This window comes from Amblyraja radiata, chromosome 33 (genome assembly GCF_010909765.2).
Source record: "Amblyraja radiata isolate CabotCenter1 chromosome 33, sAmbRad1.1.pri, whole genome shotgun sequence".
In the NCBI taxonomy this organism is placed as follows: domain Eukaryota; kingdom Metazoa; phylum Chordata; class Chondrichthyes; order Rajiformes; family Rajidae; genus Amblyraja; species Amblyraja radiata.
The window spans coordinates 12,085,353-12,107,073 of NC_045988.1; the positions used below are offsets into that span (position 1 = coordinate 12,085,353).

The 21,721-nt window shown below is 44.4% G+C and overlaps 1 protein-coding gene across 2 annotated transcripts in view; it reads left to right on the top strand.

Moving 5' to 3' along the window:
* LOC116991245 (T-cell surface glycoprotein CD3 delta chain-like) overlaps positions 1 to 21,721 on the top strand; it is a 45,191-nt gene extending 23,470 nt beyond the window's left edge. Inside the window, exons 3-7 of one of the 2 annotated variants that reach the window (XM_033049706.1) lie at positions 13,756 to 13,776; positions 14,858 to 15,010; positions 18,245 to 18,376; positions 19,931 to 19,983; positions 21,054 to 21,721. In XM_033049706.1, the coding sequence (XP_032905597.1) occupies positions 13,756 to 13,776; positions 14,858 to 15,010; positions 18,245 to 18,376; positions 19,931 to 19,983; positions 21,054 to 21,113 (419 nt within the window). In that variant the 3' untranslated portion in view covers positions 21,114 to 21,721. Of the gene's footprint in view, positions 1 to 724; positions 917 to 4,013; positions 4,146 to 5,232; positions 5,286 to 5,846; positions 6,276 to 13,755; positions 13,777 to 14,857; positions 15,011 to 18,244; positions 18,377 to 19,930; positions 19,984 to 21,053 lie in introns of those variants that run through there. The other variant, XM_033049704.1, reaches the window with a different exon arrangement.

Consider the following 21,721-nt stretch of genomic DNA (forward strand, 5'->3'; position numbering starts at 1 on the left):
ATTCCAGAGATTCACCACTCTCTGTGTGAAAAATGTTTTCCTAATCTCGGTCCTAAAAGATTTTTCCCTTATCCTTAAACTGTGACCCCTTGTTCTGGACTTCCCCAACATCGGGAACAATCTTCCTGCATCTAGCCTGTCCAACCCCTTAAGAATTGTGCAAGTTTCTATAAGATCCCCCCTCAATCTTCTAAATTCTAGCGAGTACAAGCCGAGTCTATCCAGTCTTTCTTCATATGAAAGTCCTGACATCCCAGGAATCAGTCTGGTGAACCTTCTCTGTACTCCCTCTATGGCAAGAATGTCTTTCCTCAGATTAGGAGACCAAAACTGTAGTATGGGTAGAGCTCATGAAGCAAGGAGTTGTTCTGCTCCCCTTTGGATATAAATCTCTTGAATTTCTTCCAGGCTTGAAGCACAAGGACAATGATTGCATCTTATGGCCTTGCGTTTCAGACCGCCTATTGTGCCATTGCTCTTACACTTGCCGATTTGATGACCAGTCTCAGGCTGGGGTGGGTGAGGAGGGAGGAGGTTGGCAGAGAGGTTGATTAGTTGAGGAAAAGGAATGAGAAACCGGAGCCCAGAGAAATAATTGTTGGCATGTTAGTCACCATGTTTCCTACATTGGGACAGTGACCACATTGGCAATGTGCTGCGCTTTGAGGCTCCATGAGGTGATGAAAGGTGCTGTGGAGATGCAACTCATTCTGTCCTTTCTTAGCGATCATACCCAGTGGATCAACTCTCCAACTCCAGTGCAAGAACAATGCGAATGTAACAATCGTTTACCGCGGAGGTGTCAAGGAAACGTCCTCCTCCTCCTCACGAACAATACGGACTGATGCAGACACAGCGACATACGGCTGCTCCGATTCCTCCGTTTCCTCAGATTCTACCTTCGTCTTCATCAGAGGTAAGTTACACGTTACAAAGTCTCTTTTTTTAGTTTAGTTTAGTTTAGAGATACAGCGTGGAAACAGGCCTTTCAACCCACCGACCAGGGTCCGCGCCGACCAACGATCACCCTGTACACTACTTCAACCCTACACACCAGGGACAATTTACAGAAGGCAATTAACCTACAAACCTGTAGGTCTTTGGAGTGTGGGAGGAAACCGAAGCACTTGGAGAAAACCCACACGGTCACAGGGAGAATGTACAAACTCCGTTTAGACAGCCCCCGTAGTCAGATTTGAACCCAGGTCTCTGGCGTTGTCACCAGGCAGCAACTCTTCCACTGCACCGCTGTGCCGATCTCTTCTAACTTTCGACAGTGTCTGCCACAAGGTGGTCATGCTACCTGACTGGTAAAGGGCCTGTCCCACTGTACGAGCTAATTCAAGAGTTCTCCCGAGTTTCCCCTGATTCGAACTCGGAGAATTACGGCAATAGCTGCTCGTAGGTACTCGGGGCTCTCGTGGACATTTTTCAACACGTTAAGGGCCTGTCCCACTGTACGAGGTTGAAAAATGTTCACGAGTCTTCACGAGCTTACCACGTTTCCCGAGTACCTGCCGTTAGCGTTAGGAGCCGCTAAGTGACGTCCCCGTGCTCCAACATACCCGCTACTTACATTCTACGTGTTTACCACGAGTTTGATTTTTTTTTATAATCACGGGAGAGCTCTTGAATTACCTCGTACAGTGGGACAGGCCCCTAACGTAGGAGCCCAGACTATCAAACCACGGGAGTACAGGAATTTACATGAGAGTCATTTATGAAAATCATTTATCATGTACATGAGAACATTTCTAAAATTAAAAACTTTAGATTAAGAAAACACACACTATTAAAGCGATGAGTTTGAAGCCACTGGATAGTTATAAAAACCCACCTAGTTCATTTATACCCTTCAGAAAGAGAAACCTGGTCACAGGATGCTGGTTTACAAAACAAAACCAAAGTGCTGGGGTGACTCAGTGGGTCAGGCAGCATCTCTGAAGGACATGGGTAAGTGACATTTCGGGCCAGGAACTTTCTGGAAGTTTTCTGGAAGATAAGAAAACTTACTGTCCTCACAATGGGCTCCAGACCTCAGCTGTGCCTTAGGCTTACAACTGACCTCTAATTCAACAAGATGCTGGATTCAATGCTATTAAGGACAGCCAATATTTATTGAACCAGTTAACCAACAAATGTCATGAATGCCTTAAAATGGAGTGGACCAGTTGACCCCTCAGGATCGTGTTGTGTCTGTGGAGAAACTATCTAATCAGTCCTACAAACGTATGAGGCAAACTGCACAAGCAATAACGCTGTTAGTCATACTGACACGAAAAGGTTTGTTTGTGTATGAAGGAACTGCAGATGCTGATTTAAACCGAAGATAGACATAAAAAGCTGGAGTAACTCAACGGGACAGGCAGCATCTCTGGAGGGAAGGAATGGGTGACATTTCAGATCGAGACCCTTCTTCAGATAAAATCACCACTTCTTCTTTTCCCCTTGGGTATTGACAGATGAAACTCATGATCAATGTTCTAGTTTTTGTCCAATGTGTTGAATTAGCCGAGCTCAACCTGGGTAACAGTGAGGTGGCATATAACAGTGAGTTACACAGCGAGCACCTCAGTGTCAGCCAAGGATTAACCTCCAATTTCCTCCATGAGGGTCAACAACCTCGAATGAAGAACATAGAACATGGAACAGTACAGCACAAGAACAGGCCCTTCGGCCCGCAGCGTCTGTGCACAACACGATGCCACATTAAATGTGCCTGCACATGTTCCATATTCATTCATTCCCTGCATTTCCATCTGCCCATATTAAAGCCTCTTTAGTGCCACTTTCATATCTACTTCCACTACCCCCCCAGCAGTGTGTTCCAGGTACACTGTGTAAAAAAACGTCTGCACATCTCCTTTAAACTTTACCTCTCTAACCATAAAGCTCTCTAGTATTTAACATCTCTTCGCTGGGAAAAAAAGAGCCTTACTGTCTACCCTATCAATGCCCCTCGCACTTGTATAACCTTCCATCAGGTCTCCCCTCAGCTGCCAAAGCTCCAGAAAAGACATTGCAAGTTTGTCTAATCTCTCCTTATAGTTAATAGCCTCTAATCCAGACAGCATTCTGCTAAAGTCTGTGCATCGCATCCAAACCCCACCACATCCTTCCTGTAATGATGCGACTAGAATTGCACATAATGCTCCAAATGCGGCCTAACCAAAGTTATCTGAAGCTGCCACATGACTTCCTGACTCTTCGACTCTGTACATCAATGCCGTTAAGGGTGGTCTTTTTACCAATTGTTAGCAACATGTCCTGGGTGCCTTGGTGAGGTTCTGTACCTCCGAGGGACGAGGAGAGAACATGTAGTGATTCACCTTCAGCTTGTTGTGGCATCTATTCTTTTTCACTGGTTTAACATATGTTTTGAAGAGTAAAGATAGTTTAGTTAAGAGGTACAGCGTAGAAACAGGCCCTTCATCCCACTGAGTCCACGCCGACCAGCAATCCCCATACACTAGCATTATCCTACACACTAGGATATGCACACTTGCTGAAGCCACTTAACCTACAAACCTGTACGCCTTTAGAGCGTGGGAAGAAACCGGAGCATCTGGAGATAACCCACGCGGTCATGGGGACAATAGACAAAAGACAATAGACAATAGACAATAGGTGCAGGAGCAGGCCATCTGGCCCTTCGAGCCATTCAATGTGATCATGGCTGATCATCCCCACTCAGTACCCCGTTCCTGCCTTCTCCCCATATCCCCTGACTCTCCGCTATTTTTAAGAGCCCTATCTAGCTCTTAACAATCTTATATGTTTCAATGAGATCACCTCTCATCCTTCTAAACTCCAGAGTGTACAAGCCCAGCCGCTCCATTCTCTCAGCATATGACAGTCCCGCCATCCCAGGAATTAACCTTGGAATGTACAAACTCCATACAGACAGCACCCGTGGAGAGGATCGAACTTGGTTCTCTGCCAACTCTATGGCTGCTCCACCATACCGCCCTTAGATTTAATCTCTCATCTACTCTGTTCTCTCCTTTTTGCAGCTTGTCGGAATTGTGTGGAAGTTGATTCAGGGACCATGGCGGGGCTTGTGATTGGTGACCTTATCGCCACATTTCTCATTGCTGTGGCTGTTTATTGTGTCGCCACCCCACCTAAAGTCAAGATTCATCGAGGTAGGACTGGCCGGTTTTGTCTGACCGTTTGACACAGTAACTCTTAATTTAATGGACATAAGAAGCCGCTGCACCTCGAAACTCTGACATTCATTGTTTGACTACGGAGATTAACAACCTCAAGTAAATGCTATTCTACATTGTGGATGCTATTACTGGTGAGCTGCAGAGATCGCTCAGATATAAGGTAGACACAAAATGCTGGAGTAACTAAGCGGGTGAGGCAGCATCTCTGGAGAGGAGGAATGGGCGAAGTTTTGGGTCGAGACCCTTCTTCAGACTGATGAAGGTTCTCGACCTGAAATGTCGCCCATTCCTTCTCTCCAGAGATGCTGCCTCACCCGCTGACTTACTCCAGCATTTAGTGTCTACCTTCGATTTAAACCTGCATCTGCAGCTCTTTCTTACACATTTTGCCCAGATATAATGTCTAAAGACAGGAATGGGGCTCCACGGTAATATTACAGCAAAGGTATTGATGTTGGTTTGTTTTACATAGAATGGAAAACTTTATTTGTACGATCTTCAGTAAAAAGATTCCACACATGAGTAAAATCAAGCCATACGCAAGGACATCAGGTCGTGCAAAGAGAGATATAACCAGAGTGCAAAATATAGTGCCATAGTGAATATATGTTTAAATAAAAGTGTAAGGGCCACAATGACGTAGGTTGCAAGATTTGGTGGTACATGCCTTCAAACATTTGTATCTTCTGCTCGATGGGATAAGGGAGAAATAATGAGGTAGTAAGTGAAATATAGATGGAGTCAATGGCGGGGGCAGGGGGGGGGGGGGGGCTGGTTTGATTGATAGACTGGGCTGCATCCACGACTCTCTGTGGTCTTAAGCTGCCGAAAACAAATGGTGATGCTACCCAATACGATGTTATCTGTGGTGCATCTATAGAAATGGGTAAGAGGCACATTGATTTTCCTTTGTCCTCTGAGGGGGTTGGGACATTGGTGAGCCTTCTTTGCTGTTGAATCAATGTAGTTGAACCTCATGTCCCATCACTGTCACAGTTTTGCTGTAGAAATGGAAGACTTTTTATTCTTGTGAATGACTGTTCTCTCTCCTTCTGTGCAGCTTTTGATCGACAGGCGCTAATTCCGAATGATGCCACTGGTGCACTTTACTCAGTAAGTCATGGACTTGGTGAGAGATATCTCATGCATATGCCTGTGATGCCGCTTAAGGTCAGGGCAGGTATTCAGTGAGCACTAAAGCCAATGAGGAGAATAAACATGAAGGGAATTCCAAATCAACTCTTGAATGACCCAGAAAATAAACAGGGTGGAAATTGCTTTTAAAGTCAGAGTTTGGTTTAGTTTAGTTTAGTTTAGTTTGGAGATACAGCGCTGAAACAGGCCCTTCGGCCCACAGAGTCCGCGCCGACCAGCGATCCCCATTCATTAACACACGAGGGACAATTTTACACATACACCAAGCCAATTAACCTATATACCTGTATTTCTTTGGAGGGAAGGTTTAAGTGAGATGTGTGGGGCATGTTTTTCACACAGTGGGTGTTGAGTGTCTGAAATGCCCTGCCAGGAGTGGTGGTGGAATCAGATACAATAGTGGCATTCAAGAGGCTTTTGAATAGGCACATGGAAATTCAGGGAATGGAGGCATTGGGAGATGATATATATCTCAGATTCCAGAATCGCACTTGCTAACTGCATCTCTTTTGGTTCCAGGGAATCAAACAAGGCGACAGACAGGAATACAGCAAACTGAAGGTTAAGAGCAAGGAATAAGTTCATTGCTGTTTCATTAAAAAGACGATTCTTCGATCTGTTCGTTACTGCAATTTCAAAGTTTAATAGCATGTTTTTAAACAATTAGGATCTGATTCCTGGCGAGATAGTGTTTAGGAGCAGATGTTAGCGGATTTAATAAAAAGAGAAAATGCTGGAAGTACTCAGAAGGTGTGGCACAAGTTCGGAGAGTAAAGGGCCTGTCCCACTTGGGCATCATTTGCGTGACATTTACGCGACAGGTCGGTAGCGACTGTCACGCGAAAATTGTCCAGCAGTACGGCAGTCATAGAAACATAGAAACATAGAAAATAGGTGCAGGAGTAGGTCATTCGACCCTTCGAGCCTGCACCGCCATTCAATATGATCATGGCTAATCATCCAACTCAGTATCCCATCCCTGCCTTCACTCCATACCCCCTGATCCCTTTAGCCTCAAGGGCCACATCTAACTCCCTCTTAAATATAGCCAATGAAAGTCGTGCGGCAAGTGCTCTCGAGGGCCCTGCTTCTTTTGGGAGCCATTTGTGATGTCGTTGGTACTTAGTCCGATCTCCGTGGCAAGGATTTTCCCAGTGAAAAAATTTCAAAACTATGAGCGCTTTATAACCGGGTGGTCACGTGGTGCGGCCCGCAAATGACGCGCCGACGGCGTCGGGGTGGCGCATAGTTACGGACGTTGACGCACGGTGACGCATAATAAATTAGCATAGGCAATGTTCGTGCGTCACCGTGCGTAACCATGCGTCACCGCGCACCACACGCGCGCCGTCAGTACGTCAACGTGCGCAAGAGATACGTCACGCAGGTGGCGAGCGAGGATTTTGAGCACTACAAAATCCTGGGGTGCCGCGCATTACCGCGCTTCACTGCATACGCCACCACGCGTCACCATGCACCATGCACCATGCACCATGCACCATGCACCATGCACCATGCACCATGCACCATGCGCGCGTCACGACGCGCCGACCAATTTTTAGGATGTCGCATAAATGACGCACAAATGGCGCCCAAGTGGGACAAGCCCTTGACAGTTCACATTTCAGGCTGAATCGCATTTCAAAGATAGACATAAAGTGCTGGTGTAACTCAACGGGTCAGGAAGCATCGGAGAAAAAGAATGGGTGACGGTTCGGGTTGGGACCCTTCTTCAGGCTGAAAGGTGGGGGTGGAGGGATGGGGAGGGTGAAGAGCTGGAGGCAAGAAAAGACCAGGATTAATCAGGACCACCTGCAAATGATCTCAGGCAGATCCGGTTGCCCGGTAGATCCATTGTTGGCCGAGGAAGGTGTGATCTCAAGAGAAACATTGCTTTTGTAGCCACGATGTTTGTATCGGAGAACAACGATAAGAATTGTGCCTTTGCCGCAGAACGGAGAAGATTGTGGGATAGTGACAGAGATCGATAGTGGGAAATGGAGGGAATATTTGCGATAGGATCAAAGGCAGGATTAATTAATGGTGAAAGATGCAAAGGGGATGGTAAATAGGACTAACAAAAATAAAAAGATAGGTCTGTTGTGGATTGTAACAACATAATCTTCGCTAATAGCAGCTACTTAAAAAAAGGGAGCAGATTTAAAATTATCGAGATACATTTTAAGACTGAAAGGATGCCCTAATAAAATAATTTCCCTTCCTGATGAATATTTCCAACAATTTAAGTTTTTATTTCAGATATCGTGGATCAGTGTTATTTTGCTTTGTATTTGTACCACACACAATAAACTGCGTTTTACCTGTACATCTCATCAATATTTCCAGAGGTAGAGGACTCAATCTAAACCACCATGCACTCTTCACTATTCTGCTGCTTAGCCCTGGTTGAAGTCAGGCAGTGTTGGTGTACTCGCTGATATCCTCATTGACCCAACTGAATGGCATTTGAAATCACAGGCAGGCTTCTCCTGAACAGATCACACCACAAAAGAACAGACCACACAATATGGATAGGTGATGTTTCGGGTTGGGATGCCTTCTTTGAAGAGGTTCTCCTCTCTCCATGTTCGTCAGGGATGCTGACTGACCCATTGAGTAACTCCAGCACTTTGTGTCCATTTTTGTGAACCTGCATCTGCAGTTTCTCGTTTCTACGCCTGGACAAAGGGAGAGAGTTGGACCACACACTGAATGATTATTATTGCGTGAGGATAAGAAACCGGAGGAAATGGAAGTCATAAATGTGTGCATTTGTTATACTATTGCAAGAATGAACAGGGAACATATGAATTTGTGCTTAATAAAACCATGTCACTTGCTTATACTTTGTATTCTGTGCAGAAATCACCCATTGTATCTTTAGGCAGTGCATACACTATAGTATGAAAATAAAATTTTACAAGCCACAGAGTCTTCAATGGTAATTAGGAAACCCGAGCTCTGGGAACAGCATGGTGTAATGGCGGTGATGGCCAGGTGAGCAAAGTTCTTAGCCATGTGAAAAATGTTAATATTGAACTTGACTCTACAAATAAACCATTACTAATCTGAAGAGATAGTTTTAACCACATGTGTGGATGATGGCTGTCATGATCTCACACCTCCAGCCACAGTGAACTAAGGGGCAGACAATGATATGGGGGTGTTCGGGTAACTTGAGAAAAATAATAACTGGTGGCCAATGATTTTCTCTAACAAGGAGGGATTTGGTCAGCTACATCATCTTGTGGATGGCGGAGAAAAAGTTTCAACCCATTTAACAGCTGGGAAGTGAGTGAGCCAGAGTTCATAAGGCCGGATGGAGATGCAAGGAACTGCAAGTGCTGGAATCTTGAGAAAAACGCAAAGTGCTGGAAGAACGCAGCAGGTCATGCAGGAGCGGCTTGTGGTAAGGTAAAGGCGGCCTGAACTCCTCCAGATTCATTGAAGCAACACCGGCCTGGTTGGGTTTAAAAAAGGGAGCCCAAAACGACGTCTGTCCTTTCCCTTTATAGATGCTGCCTGATCCGTTGAGTTCCTCCAGCACTTGACATAAGGCTTGATGGGATCTTTAACAAAATCAGCATACATATAGAAAAACAGAGGCCCAGACATGAGTTTCAAAGCTTGAAACAGGAAACAGGTGTGCAATTTATTTGTAAAATTTAAAATATACTCAGTAATTGCAAATTCTTAGAAAACGTCAAGGAGATTTGGAATTCAGCCTCTTTGGAATTCAGTAAACCAAGACATGCAGGAGGAAGGGTCTGAAGAAGGGTCTTGACCCAAAGCATCACCTATTCATATTCTCCAGAGATGCTATTTGACCTGCTGAGTTACTCCAGCACTTTGTGTCCTTTTGTGCATTAATCAGCATCTGCAGTTCTTTGTTTTTACAAGTGGTAACTTTACCATCTGGGGCGTGAGACTTTACACTGAGGAATAAGGAACTGGCAGAACATTTTGACAAATATGTTATGTCTGTCTTCACAGAAGAAGTCCCGGAAATAATGGAGAACGCCAGAACTAGAGTGAATAAAATTAGCAATAGTGAGAAATAATTTTAGAGAAATGAATGGGACTGAAAGGCACTAAATTCCCAGGAAATGATGACCTGCTCCACAAGGTTTTGAAGACGATTGAGATAAAAGCACTGAATGAACTTTGGCAGTTAGTGTGTATTGGAATGAGCTTTACATACTACAACAGGTGCTTGCTTCACTCTGCAGGTGCATGTCTCATCTAAAGCCCTGGGAGTAGACCTGCTACAGGATGGCAAAAGGCATCAGTTGTATTTTGAAATATTCACATTGACAAAAACACAAAAATGCGACAGGATTATATGAACTGACCCATCGAGCATGGCCATCGTTCGATAATGTCATGGCCGATCAGCTCCAGGTTTTATTTTAAACAGCTTGCATGTCATTGCTCAATAAGAACAAAACGAACATGAATGACAGAAGCATGAGTAAAGTAGACAATAGACAATAGGTGTAGGATTAGGCCATTCGGCCCTTCGAGCCATATTCAATGTGGTCATGGCTGATCATCCACAATCAGTACCCCGTTCCTGCCTTCTCCTCATATCCCCTGACTCCGCTATCTTTAAGAGCTCTATCTAACTCTCTCTTGAAACAACACTCATGCCCTCTCCCCAATTCAATACAACCTTTCACCTCAAGGCTACTTTCCTGCCTTAACCCTCTATTCCTCCATACCCTTAATGTCTAAATATCTATTGATTATTTTCATTAGTTACTTTTAGCATTATTTTCTATCACCATTCACTCCTAATGTGTGGCATCTCCTCACCATGTTCCAGTTTTCTTCTTTCACAAGTTTGTTTCTGCCTTTAAATATGAAAAAAAAAAAATTTCAGTTTCAGGAAATCTCTCATTTTTGACAGATGGTCTTTGTCTTGAACCACTGACTCTGTATCTCTCTCCACGGATGCTTCCTGACCTGTTGAGCATTTTCAATGTCTTCTGTTTTTGTTGTATTTGTCTTATTATAAGTTCATATGTCGTAGGAGCAGAATTAGACCATTGGACCGATCCATCGAGTCTACTCCGTCATTCAAGCACGGCTAATCTATCTTTCCTTCTCATCCACATTCTTCTGCCTTCCCCCCCCCCCCCCCCCCAAATTATCCAACCTTTGCAACTTGATATAACTTTTAATTTGCCTTTCGGGTCACAATAATGTCCTAGATGTAACATCTATCATTACCGCCAACAATAGGTTTAAATTCAATCTTGTGAAAATAACTATTTCAACCAATACACTTACTATTCCAGAGTAAGAAAGAGGGAAAGCTCTTTGATGGGGAAAATGTTGCATGTCACTGGTAATCCTACACACTGTATCATTGATGATCCTACACACTGTATCATTGATGATCCTACACACTGTATCATTGATGATCCTACACACTGTATCATTGATGATCCTACACACTGTATCATTGATGATTCTACACACTGTATCATTGATGATTCTACACACTGTATCATTGATGATTCTACACACTGTATCATTGATGATCCTACACACTGTATCATTGATGATTCTACACACTGTATCATTGATGATTCTACACACTGTATCATTGATGATCCTACACACTGTATCATTGATGGTCCTACACACTGTATCATTGATGGTCCTACACACTGTATCATTGATGATCCTACACACTGTATAATTGATGGTCCTACATGTCGTTGATGATTCTACACACTGTATCATTGATGATTCTACACACTGTATCATTGATGATTCTACACACTGTATCATTGATGGTCCTACACACTGTATCATTGATGATCCTACACACTGTATAATTGATGATCCTACATCTCATCGATGATGCTGTATGTTGCTGGTGACCCCACTTATGACTGGTAATTTTACGTAATGATGCTGACCCTATGTGTGGTGCTGATTCCAGTGTTAATGGTGATGCTGCTCCTTCATCGCCAGACCAGTGTTAATGTGCCTCAGAGTCATGGAGTTATGGCAAGGCATGCATCTATAATCCATCATTGGTAGCCTTGAGATATATGCATGTTGGCTCGTTTTGTGGGACTGCAGCAGACCCTGCTGTAAGCTGCAGCTTCTCCTTCAGCGAGTACATACTTGGTAAGTAGATCATGCAGGAGCGGCTTGTGGTAAGGTAAAGGCAGCCTGAACTCCTCCAGATTCATTGAAGCAACACCAAGCTCTGCTCTGAGCTCCACCCTGACTTCCCGTCTGCTCACAGGGCGGCGCGGAGGGCGGCTTTCACACACCGCCACCTCACGCAGGCTCCCCACCATTCCACCAGTTAGGAGCGAAAGGGTTAAGAGCCTCCACGTTCAGTCGGAACAAACAACTCCACCCAACGCATTCCAAAGCTTTTGTCTATCAATCTGGTTTATATTGAAATACTTGTCGCTGTAGTCCACATCTAACTTATCTAACTCAAGGATGATTACAAAAAGTTGAACATTTGATTTAGATCTATTGCCAGAATCAGTAACAAGATCGGCTTTATTGTTCTTCACTAATGCCCCTAATAATGGTCAGGGTGCAGTCTCCCCTTGGACTGCTGCAGTCTGACTGTTGGAAGTGAAGTTAGACTGGGACCTCCAGGATTTTAATGTTACTACAGAGAAGGAGGTGCTGTGTTCCAAGGCGAGTGGAGGTGCTGTGTTTCTGTGCGCCTTTAGATGAGGTTGATGCAAGTAGTTGCAGTGCTTCCTGTGTTTGTTACAAACACCATCAGGCCCGTGCGAGAGAGAATGTGTAGGAAGGAACCAAAGATAGACACAGAAAACTGGAGTAACTCAGTGGGTCAGGCAGCATCTTTGGAGAGAAGGAATAGGTATCGTCACCTATTCCTTTTCTCCAGAAATGCTGCATGACCCACGGAGTTACTCCACCTTTCTGTGTCTATCTTCGGTTTAAACCAGCATCTGCACATCCTTCCTACACATTTTGTCTAATTCTACTGAAATGGGCACCCACCAGAGATACTCACACACGACAAATTACAAAGGGAAACACATATGTCTCTTAAACAGTGACCGCCCAGAGAAGAGATCCTGCTGGATTATGTAAAGGTAGACAAAAGTGCTGGAGAAACTCAGCGGGTGCAGCAGCATCTATGGAGCGAAGGAAATAGGCAACGTTTCGGGCCGAAACCCTTCTTCAGACTGATGTAGGGTGGGGGGGGGGGGGGGGAGGGGGGGGGTTGGGGAGATGAAAGGAGAAAGGAAGAGGAGGAGCCAGAGGGCTGAGGGAGAGCTGAGAAGGGGAGGAGACAGCAAGAGCTACCGGAAATTGGAGAAGTCAATGTTTATGCCACTAGGGTGCAAACTGCCCAAGCGGAATATGAGGTGCTGCTCCTCCAATAACTGGGATAACTCAATGGGTCAGGCAGCATCTGTGCCTGACCTGCTGAATTACTCCAGCACCTTGTGAAACTTATTTAGAGATTTATCACATGCATGTGGGAATACAGCGCAGAGGCTCTTCCATAGAATTAGGTGATGAATTTTGAGAAAGCTTTGCTAGTTCTTGCACGGCCTGAGGGTGTCCATGCCTCAGGACTGAGACCCGAAGCTCTGGAAATCCCTTTCTGTCTCACTATCTCTCCTTCCTTTAAGATGCACCTGAATAGCAACATCTGCAACCAAGCTTTTGATCATCTGACCCAGCATCTTATTCTGTAGGAAGAGACACAAATTGCCAGAGTCACTCAATTGGTCATACAGCATCTCTGGAGAACATGGATAGGTGACATTTTAAATCAGGACCCATCTTTGGACTCAGAAAAGTCTGAAGAAGGGTCCTAACCCAAAACGTCACATATCCATTTCTCCATAGAAGCTGCCTGATCTGCTGTTACTCCAGCACTGTCACTTTTGTGTCTTTTTGTTTTGTTAACCAGCACCTGCAGTTTCTTGTTTCCACATCTTAGTTTTACTTTTCAATTATAAAGATACAGCATGGAAACAGGCCCTTCAGCCCATCGAGTCAACACTGACCATCCATCACGCATACACTAATTCCATGTCCCACACACTAGGGACAATTTACAGAGGCCAATTAACCTACAAACCTGTACATCTTTGGAACGTGGGACGAAACCAAAGCACCCGGTGGAAACGCACAGTCACAGGGCGAGCGTACAAACTCCACAAGGTCAGGATCAAGCCTGGATCTGTAGCGCTGTCAGCCAGCAGCTCTACCGCTGTGCTACTGTCCTTATTCTGCATCATTGTGTGACTTGGCGATAATGCTCCTATGAAGCATCTTGGGCGGCTTCATTACACCTGATCCAATTTAGAACATTAACCAGTGCATTCAAGTTTCTGACTTTTTGAACCAAGTCTTTCGTTCAAGGAGTGTAACATTGAATTTGTCTCTTTTCAATTTACAGGCCCTGCTTCAACGAAGATGAGTGAGTTATCATTTTACACTAAAACAGCTGGTGGGTTCAAGGCATTCCGCTGTGTTGCTCAGAACATCTGTAACAGATGTATGTTCCCAGTTCCAAATCACCTCGACACAGTTGCAGCTTTGGACTTTAGACTTTAGAGATACAGCGGGGAAACAGGCCCTTCGCCCCACTGAGTCCGAGCCGACCAGCAATCGCCCCGTACACGAGCACTAACCGACACACTAGGATCAATTTACAATTTTACCGAAAACCAATTAACCAACAAACCTTGCGTGTTTAGTGTGTGGGGGGAAACTGGAGCACCCGGAGGAAATCCATGTGGCCACAGGGAGAATATGCAAGGGAGAGGGAGGGGGAGGTGGAGAGGGAGAGAGAGGGAGGGAGAGAGAGGGAGGGAGAGAGAGGGAGTGAAAGAGAGAGAGAGAGGGGGAGGGAGAGGGAGAGGGAGAGGGAGAGGGAGAGGGAGGGGGAGAGGGAGGGAGGGAGAGAGGGAGAGAGGGAGGGAGAGGGAGAGCGGGAGTGAGTGAGAGAGGGAAAGAGAGAGGGAGAGAGACACAGAGAGAGAGAGGAAGAGAGATGGAGAGAGAGGGAGGGAGAGGGGGAGAGGGGGAGAGAGAGAGAGAGGGATAGAGAGAGAGGGAGGGAGAGAGAGAGGGAGAGAGAGAGAGAGGGGGGGAGAGAGTGGAGAGAGAGAGAGGGGGGAGAGAGAGAGGGGAGATAGAAGGAGGGAGAGAGAGGGAGAGGGAGAGAAAGAGAGAGAGAGGGGGAGAGAGAGAGGGGAGAGAGAGAGGGAGGGAGAGAGAAAGAGAGAGTGGGAGAGAGAGGAAGAGAGAGAAAGAGAGAGGGGGAGAGAGAGGGAGGGAGAGAGAGGGAAGAGAGGGAGAGAGAGAGGGAGAGAGAGAGGGAGAGAGGGAGAGAGAGGGAGAGGGAGGGAGAGGGAGAGAGAGAGAGAGAGGGAGGGAGAGAGAGAGGGAGGGAGAGAGGGGAAGGAGAGAGAGAAGGAGAGAGAGAAGGAGAGAGAGGGAGAGAGAGAGAGAGAGAGAGCCATGAAAATGTCTTCAAGATTACTGTTATCTTTCAGAATTTGAGGATGTGAAGAATGGTGTCAAGATGGACTGTGATCAACCGATCAAGTTTGGTAATGAATATAGTGACAGCAACACTTTGGTGGCTACTGATCAATCCAAGATGGAATACACATGTGGGAGCGATGACACCTTTGTCTATGTCAACAGTAAGTTTTGCTTTCAGATTAACGTTGGTGAGGCTGACTGCATGCCTTCTGTCGTTAATCCTGGTCAGCAGGGGTATCTTTTTTCACTGTTCAACCTGTGAGCATTGACATCAGCTGAGAGTGGCCGGTGCACAGTTGCTTCGGATTAAGTTAAACACACCAGCTATAGAACAAGTTATATTCTCCCTATCCCCATTGCACAAGGGCAGCAAAATGGCACAGCTGATAACCAGGCTGCCTCATAGTGTCAGGGACCCAGGTTTGAATCTGATCTCAGCTGCTGTCTATGTGATGTTTGTACGTTTTTCCTGTGAGGAATTCCTGTGGGAATTTCCTTTGGGTGCTCCAGTTTCCTCCCCCATCCCAAAGACATGTGAGTTTGTAGGTTAATTGGCCTCCGTAAAACTTGCCCCTAACTGTGGGGAGTGGATGTGAGAGTGGGCTAACATAGAACTAGTGTGAACTGGTGATTGATCATCAGCGGTAGACACAATCTCAAGGGCCGGTTTCTATGCGATATCTCCAATCTGACCTAATCTAAACAACATACTTATTCCTTTTCCTTAGTGTGAGTCCTTAGCAAAAGTAACTAGATTTTAATTTCAAAAATATATTTAATTTCAAAAATATAACGTTCTACTGCTACACCACAAAGAGCAAACTAACGTATGGCATCTCTGTGTGGTATCTCAGCTGCACGGAGGCGGAGAGGAGAGCTCTTCAGCACGTCGCCCACAGAGCGCAGAGGATTATTGGGACACAGCTACCAGCCTTGGAGGGCATCTAACACACACGGTGCCTCAGGAAGGCCGTCAGCATCCATAAAGACTCCTCACACCCTTGTAATGGACTGTTCGAACTACTTCCGTCCGGCAGACGTTACAAGGCCTTCTACGCCCGAACCTACAGACTCAGGAACAGCTTCATTCCCAGAGCTATAGCTGCTCTGAACTGGCCCTGCCAAGTGCCCCCCATCCCCCCTGGACTGTCACCCTCGGATGGTCACGTCGCACAGACACATCTGCACTTTAGTCTGTTTGAACTGTTTTGACTGTTTTACTGTTGTAATGTTCGTTTTACAAACCATGTTCTCGGGATATCTAAATCTAAATTTTATTAGTTATTTAAGTTATGACATCGGATGGAAGCTGCATACCAAATCTCAAAATAAGTATGTTGACAATAAAATATATTATTATTATTATTATTATTATTATTATTATTATTATTATTATTATTATTATTATTATTATTATTATTATTATTATTAGTTTATTCATAAATTTTTCTAACGCATATAATACAAATCCTTTAAGTCAATATTTTCATCACAAACCATTATTCCAGTTAGGTTATGTTAGTATGATATCATTTATCAGCAACTGTGAGCAAAGAGTTAAATGAGTTGAAAGATGGGTTCGTGCACAATGACAAATGTCATCGACTGCAGTCCTTCCCCAGTCCGTTCAGCAATAACTGATCCAAATTTTCGTTTGTCCCTCTGCACAAAGTCTTAACCATGTATGTGTCCGATTGCAGCACTTGATCACAGAACACTCATAGCTCTGGACGACCCATGGGTTTTGTACATCTTTCACCATGTTGATGGTTCTCCAGAAGAAGAAGAAGAGTTTGTCATCTACATCAATGATTTGGATGAGAACAGGCAGGGCAAGATTAGCAAGTTTGCTGATGATACCAAAGTGGGTGGTTTTGCAGATAGTGAAGATGGTTGTGAAAGATCGCAGCAGGATCTGGATCAATTGACCACGTGGGCTGTGGAATGGGGTTGGAATTTAATACAGAGAAATGTAAGGTGTTGCATTTTGGGGACTTCGAACAAGGGCAGGACCTACACAGTGAATGGTAGGCCTCTATTGGCCTACCATTGAGTATAGAAGTTGGGAGGTCATGTTGCAGTTGTATGAGATGCATTTAGTGTATTGTGTTCAGTTCTGGTCACCATGTTATAGGAAATATATTGTCAAGCTTGAAAGGGTTCAGAGAAGATTTGCAATGTTGCCAGGACTAGAGGGTCTGAGCTATAGGGAGAGGTTGAGTAGGCTGGGCCTCTACTCCTTGGAGCACAGGAGGATGAGGTGGGATCTTATAGAGGTGCATAAAATCATCAGATAAATAGATCGGGTAGGTGCACAGACTCTCTTGCCCTGAGTAGCAAAAACGAGGACCAGAGAACATAGGTTCTAGGTGAAGGGGAGAAGATTTAATAGGAATCTGAGGGGTAACCTTTTCACACAAAGGGTGGTGGGTGTATGGAACAAGCTGCCAGAGGAGGTAGTTGAGGCTGGGACTATCCCAACGTCTAAGAAACAGTTAGGCAGGTACATGGATAGGACAAGGTTTGGAGGGATGTGGACCAATTGCAGGCAGGTGGGACTAGTGTAGCTGGGACGTGTTGGCCGGTGTGGGCAAGTTGTGCTGAAGAGCCTGTTTCCACAGTGTATGACTCTATGACTCAGTATGTGTCCCTGGAAACAGCCCATACTGCACCGATAATCCTGCAGGGGTGTGGTGCAGCTGCTGAGAATGAACTCAACTACAGGCGGGGCATGGTGACGCAGCTGTAGAGTTGCTGCCTCACAGCGCCAGAGACCAGGGTTCGATCCTGACCACAGGTGCTGTCCGTAAGGAGTTTGGACTTTCTCCCCGTGACCTCGTGGGTTTTCTCCGGGTGCTCTGGTTTCCTCCCACACTCCAATGATGTACAAGTTTGTAGGTTAATTTGGCTTTGGTGAAAATTGTATATTTTGATTGTACCATTTTTAATTCTCCGTGGCCATTCATACTAATTCCCCAGCATTTATCATTCTTAATCTGGTCAACTGTCCCGAGATATTTCTCAGGAATATTAAAGAAAATTTGACACCAAGTCACGTATTGAGATGGGTAAGCTCAAACGTTGCCAAAGAGAAGGATTTTTAGGAACTATTTTATAGGAATGAAGGCAGACAGAGAAAGGTGGTTGAAGGAATGAACTCCATTGCTTAAAACCTTGGCAGCAGAAGGCATGGAGCTGCGAAAGGAGACATTGAAAATAGGGAAAGAACAGGAAGAAAGTTCTCAACAATGGAAGCACTGCAGAAAACTGCAGAAATAGGATGGGTCGAAACTTTGAATACTTTCAAAGGAATATCAAAGCCAGTTGTGTGGATTTTTTTTCTGTTGTGCTGCATAATTTAAATTTTCTTTCTCTTTCTCTTTTTTTAATCACAGTGGGGAAGACTTTTGTGTCTCTGGATATTGCAGGGTTAAGTGGTTTCATCTTTGCAAGTGTTGCCTCCACCATCTTCATCGCCATCGCTGTTTATTCTCTAACAGTCCAGAACAAACCCCGAACTTACCAAAGTGAGAAGTATTCCTGTCCTGTCTGTGATTCTATTGCAGCAACTTTCTTTCAACGCCATTCCTAATGTCCTCCCACGAGATTCTGACTTCTTACGAGCAGATTCCCTCTCTGTTCTCCTTCCCATTCCATTTCCATCTTTATTTGTGGTCTTGATACCTCTCAGCGATCCATTCAACAGGTGGCATCATAAGCCCAGACCTGCTGCGGAGATTTTTTTCCCCACTCTCTACTCTATAGTTGGTCCGAAGATGAGTCCCAACCTCAAGTGTCACATCCATTTTCTCCATAAATGCTGCCTGACCAGCTGAATTACCAGCACTTTGTGTCTATTTCTGCTACTGAAATTGGCGAGTGTCCACACATGATTGTCCAGGAGTTTAATCAAGAGCCTTCTCGACTATATCCATCAGCAGCAGCACCAGAACCCATGCATCTAAAGTAATCATAGATAAATCTGCAGTGAATTCAATGGAAATTGAAGCATCTGGTGCTAAGAATGTGAAGATAGACACAAAAAATGCTGGAGTAACTCAGTGGGTCGGACAGCATCTCTGGAGAAAAGGAATAGGTGATATTTCAGCTCAGGACTCTTCTTCAGACTTGTGACAAGAATGTGAACTGTCTGCACGGAGTGTTCGAGGCAATAAGTGTAAGTACATCTAAGGGGATAGGAGTACCATACAGGAATAGTTGAAAATGCTGATAGGGTTGAATGATGAGAAACAGGTAGAGGTTTGTGTGGCATAGTATTGTGCTGCTTTCATTATATAGAGGAAGACCATTTGGCCCACTGTGCTTGTGCCAGATGTTTTTAAAGTACCATCCAAATCGACCCAAACCCCTACATTTGTACGAAGCTCATAGCAACTCTATACTCCAGTACACATGCAGTCACCTTATTGCAGAATCTGTTTATGCCTCTCTTTCAGGGAATACATTCCAGATCATAATAACAAGCTGTGTAAGAAAATTCTCCCATCGTCTTTTTTAAAAATCTTAAATCGGTGTCCTTTAAACACTTTCTCCTTTGACAACAAAACATTGAATGTCTTCATTACCCTGCTCCTTTTAGTTGCTCAGAAGAAAACAATCCCAGTCTTTCTTGTCTTTCCACATGCCGGAGGTTCCCCATTACCAGTACCAGTTGAGAACATCTCTGCATCCTCTCCTCAATCCCCACATCTTCCCAAATGGTAGTATTTAGAATTGCACACAGTACTCTGCCTGGGTTATTTAGCTATAGCATCCTTGTTCTTGTATTCCATGCACCTACTTATAATGTTCAGGAAAAAAAGACACAAAGTGCTGGGGTAACTGGCTGCCTGAGCCAGAGTTGCTCCAATGGTGTAGGAAGATTTTGGGTTGGAATCCTTCTTCAGTGTGAAGATGGTTCCTGACCCAAATTACACCAATCCATATTCTCTAGAGATGCTGCCTAAGTTACTCCAGCGCTTTGTATGTTTTTTGTAAACTAGCACCTGCAGTTTCTTGTGTCTCTATAATATTGAGGATCCCGTTTAATTTTAATCTCCATGTATTCTTGCTTTGTGCAGCCTCTGACAGACATCCCCTGGTGCACAATGACGGCAATGAAGCGGTGTATTCGGTAAGTATCTCAAGCAACACACACACATTTAATGCCGCAATCCTAAGTGTTGCACAAATGCAAACATCAATTGGTTCCTTTAGGAGTGCATTCTGTCAATAACTCTGAGCCCTGAATACAGCTATGGTCAAAGCATTTTCATGCATTTAATTATATTGAATCATATAGCCCAGAGATGTGATGTCCTTATTATGCACCTCAACTTGCCAATGTCTCTGTGAAAACAGCACCTTAGAACAGTTCTGGATTACTTTCTCAAGACCTGAAGTGGATTTTGAACTGTCTATGAAGAAGTGAGCATGAAACTCAATGATTCAAACAAACACTTCTCGGGAAGATGTCCGAGGAAAAGTTTGGAGGTCGTTTTGCGTTCCCCGACAAAACTTGCATAATCCTAGACAAATTAAAGCCCAGTGGCGCAGTGGTAGAGTTGCAGCCTTACAGCGCCAGAGACATGGGTTCAATCCTGACCACAGGTGCTGCCTGTATGAAGTTTGAACCTTCTCCCTGTGGCCGCGTGGGTTTTCTCCGGGTGCTCCGGTTTCCTCCCAAAGGATGTACAGGTTTATAGGTTATTTGGTTTTGGTAAAAATTATAAATTGTCCCTAGCATGTTGGATAGTACTAGTGTATGGAGTGATCGCTGGTCGGCATGTACTCGGTGGGCCGAAGGGCCTGTTTCCACGTTGTATCTCTAAACTAAACTAGAATTTAACCGTCCAAATCATTCATCAATTAAGTTGCTCTCAGTTAAGTGCCTTAGGTACACTGCCAATTATGAAATGAGAGGAAGACTCCATGTTGCACAAAGGCAGCAGGGCTGGTCTGCTCCATGCAATACACTGACTCTTCCTCATCCATGCAATACACTGACTCTTCCTCATTCTTGCCAATTTTATGGGATTAAAAACTGAATGGAGTGAATGGATAACAGAAGATTGTAATGAATATTACATTGTTGAAATACAAAAACAAAAATCTGGATTTTTATGGAGCTTACAGAAATTGGCATCCCAATTGATTTTTCTATTTTTTTAATCTATCTATTTATCATTTTTTCTATTTTTTTAGCATCTCAACAATGATGGAAAAGCCACGTACAGCCAGCTCGCCAAAAAGCGATTCCAGTGAATGATGGGGCTACTTCTCAAACAACATTTGTTGAAACATTTTGTGATCCCAGAAAACAAAGAGATCGACCTTGTTTGTCAATGACCTACAGAAGATCAGGACTTTAGTGTTTATGTTGCTTTGGAGAACCGTAACTTTAAATTAGAAAGAGCCATGGATTATTCTTAAATAGACGTATCTTCATTCCTTTAGTTCTTTTTAGGCCCTTCTTCCATGTTTAATCCATATTTGACCTGCTGTCAAAGTGTAACTTGATTCCTTTGGAGTATTGTTAACCCTACTCTCAGCAATTGCAGGTTGCTTTGGGCACCTTCTTTGTAGCCTTTGTCCTGGTGTATACTGATGTGGGAGGTTAAATAACTGAGTGAGAATACTGACTTCATGGAATTTCTTTTGGAGAATTTATTTTGGAGAACAGGGATGGGCAACATTTTGGGTCGGGAACTACCAAGTTGCCTCTAAATGTTCTCCAGAGATCCATGTTCGCCCGACCCACTGAGTTACTCCAGGGTTTTGAGTCTTTTTGATTGAAAACCAACATCTGCAGTTCCTTGTGTCTATGGAATTTCCCCTGGTTATGATCCAAAATAAACAGATTTGTTCCCATG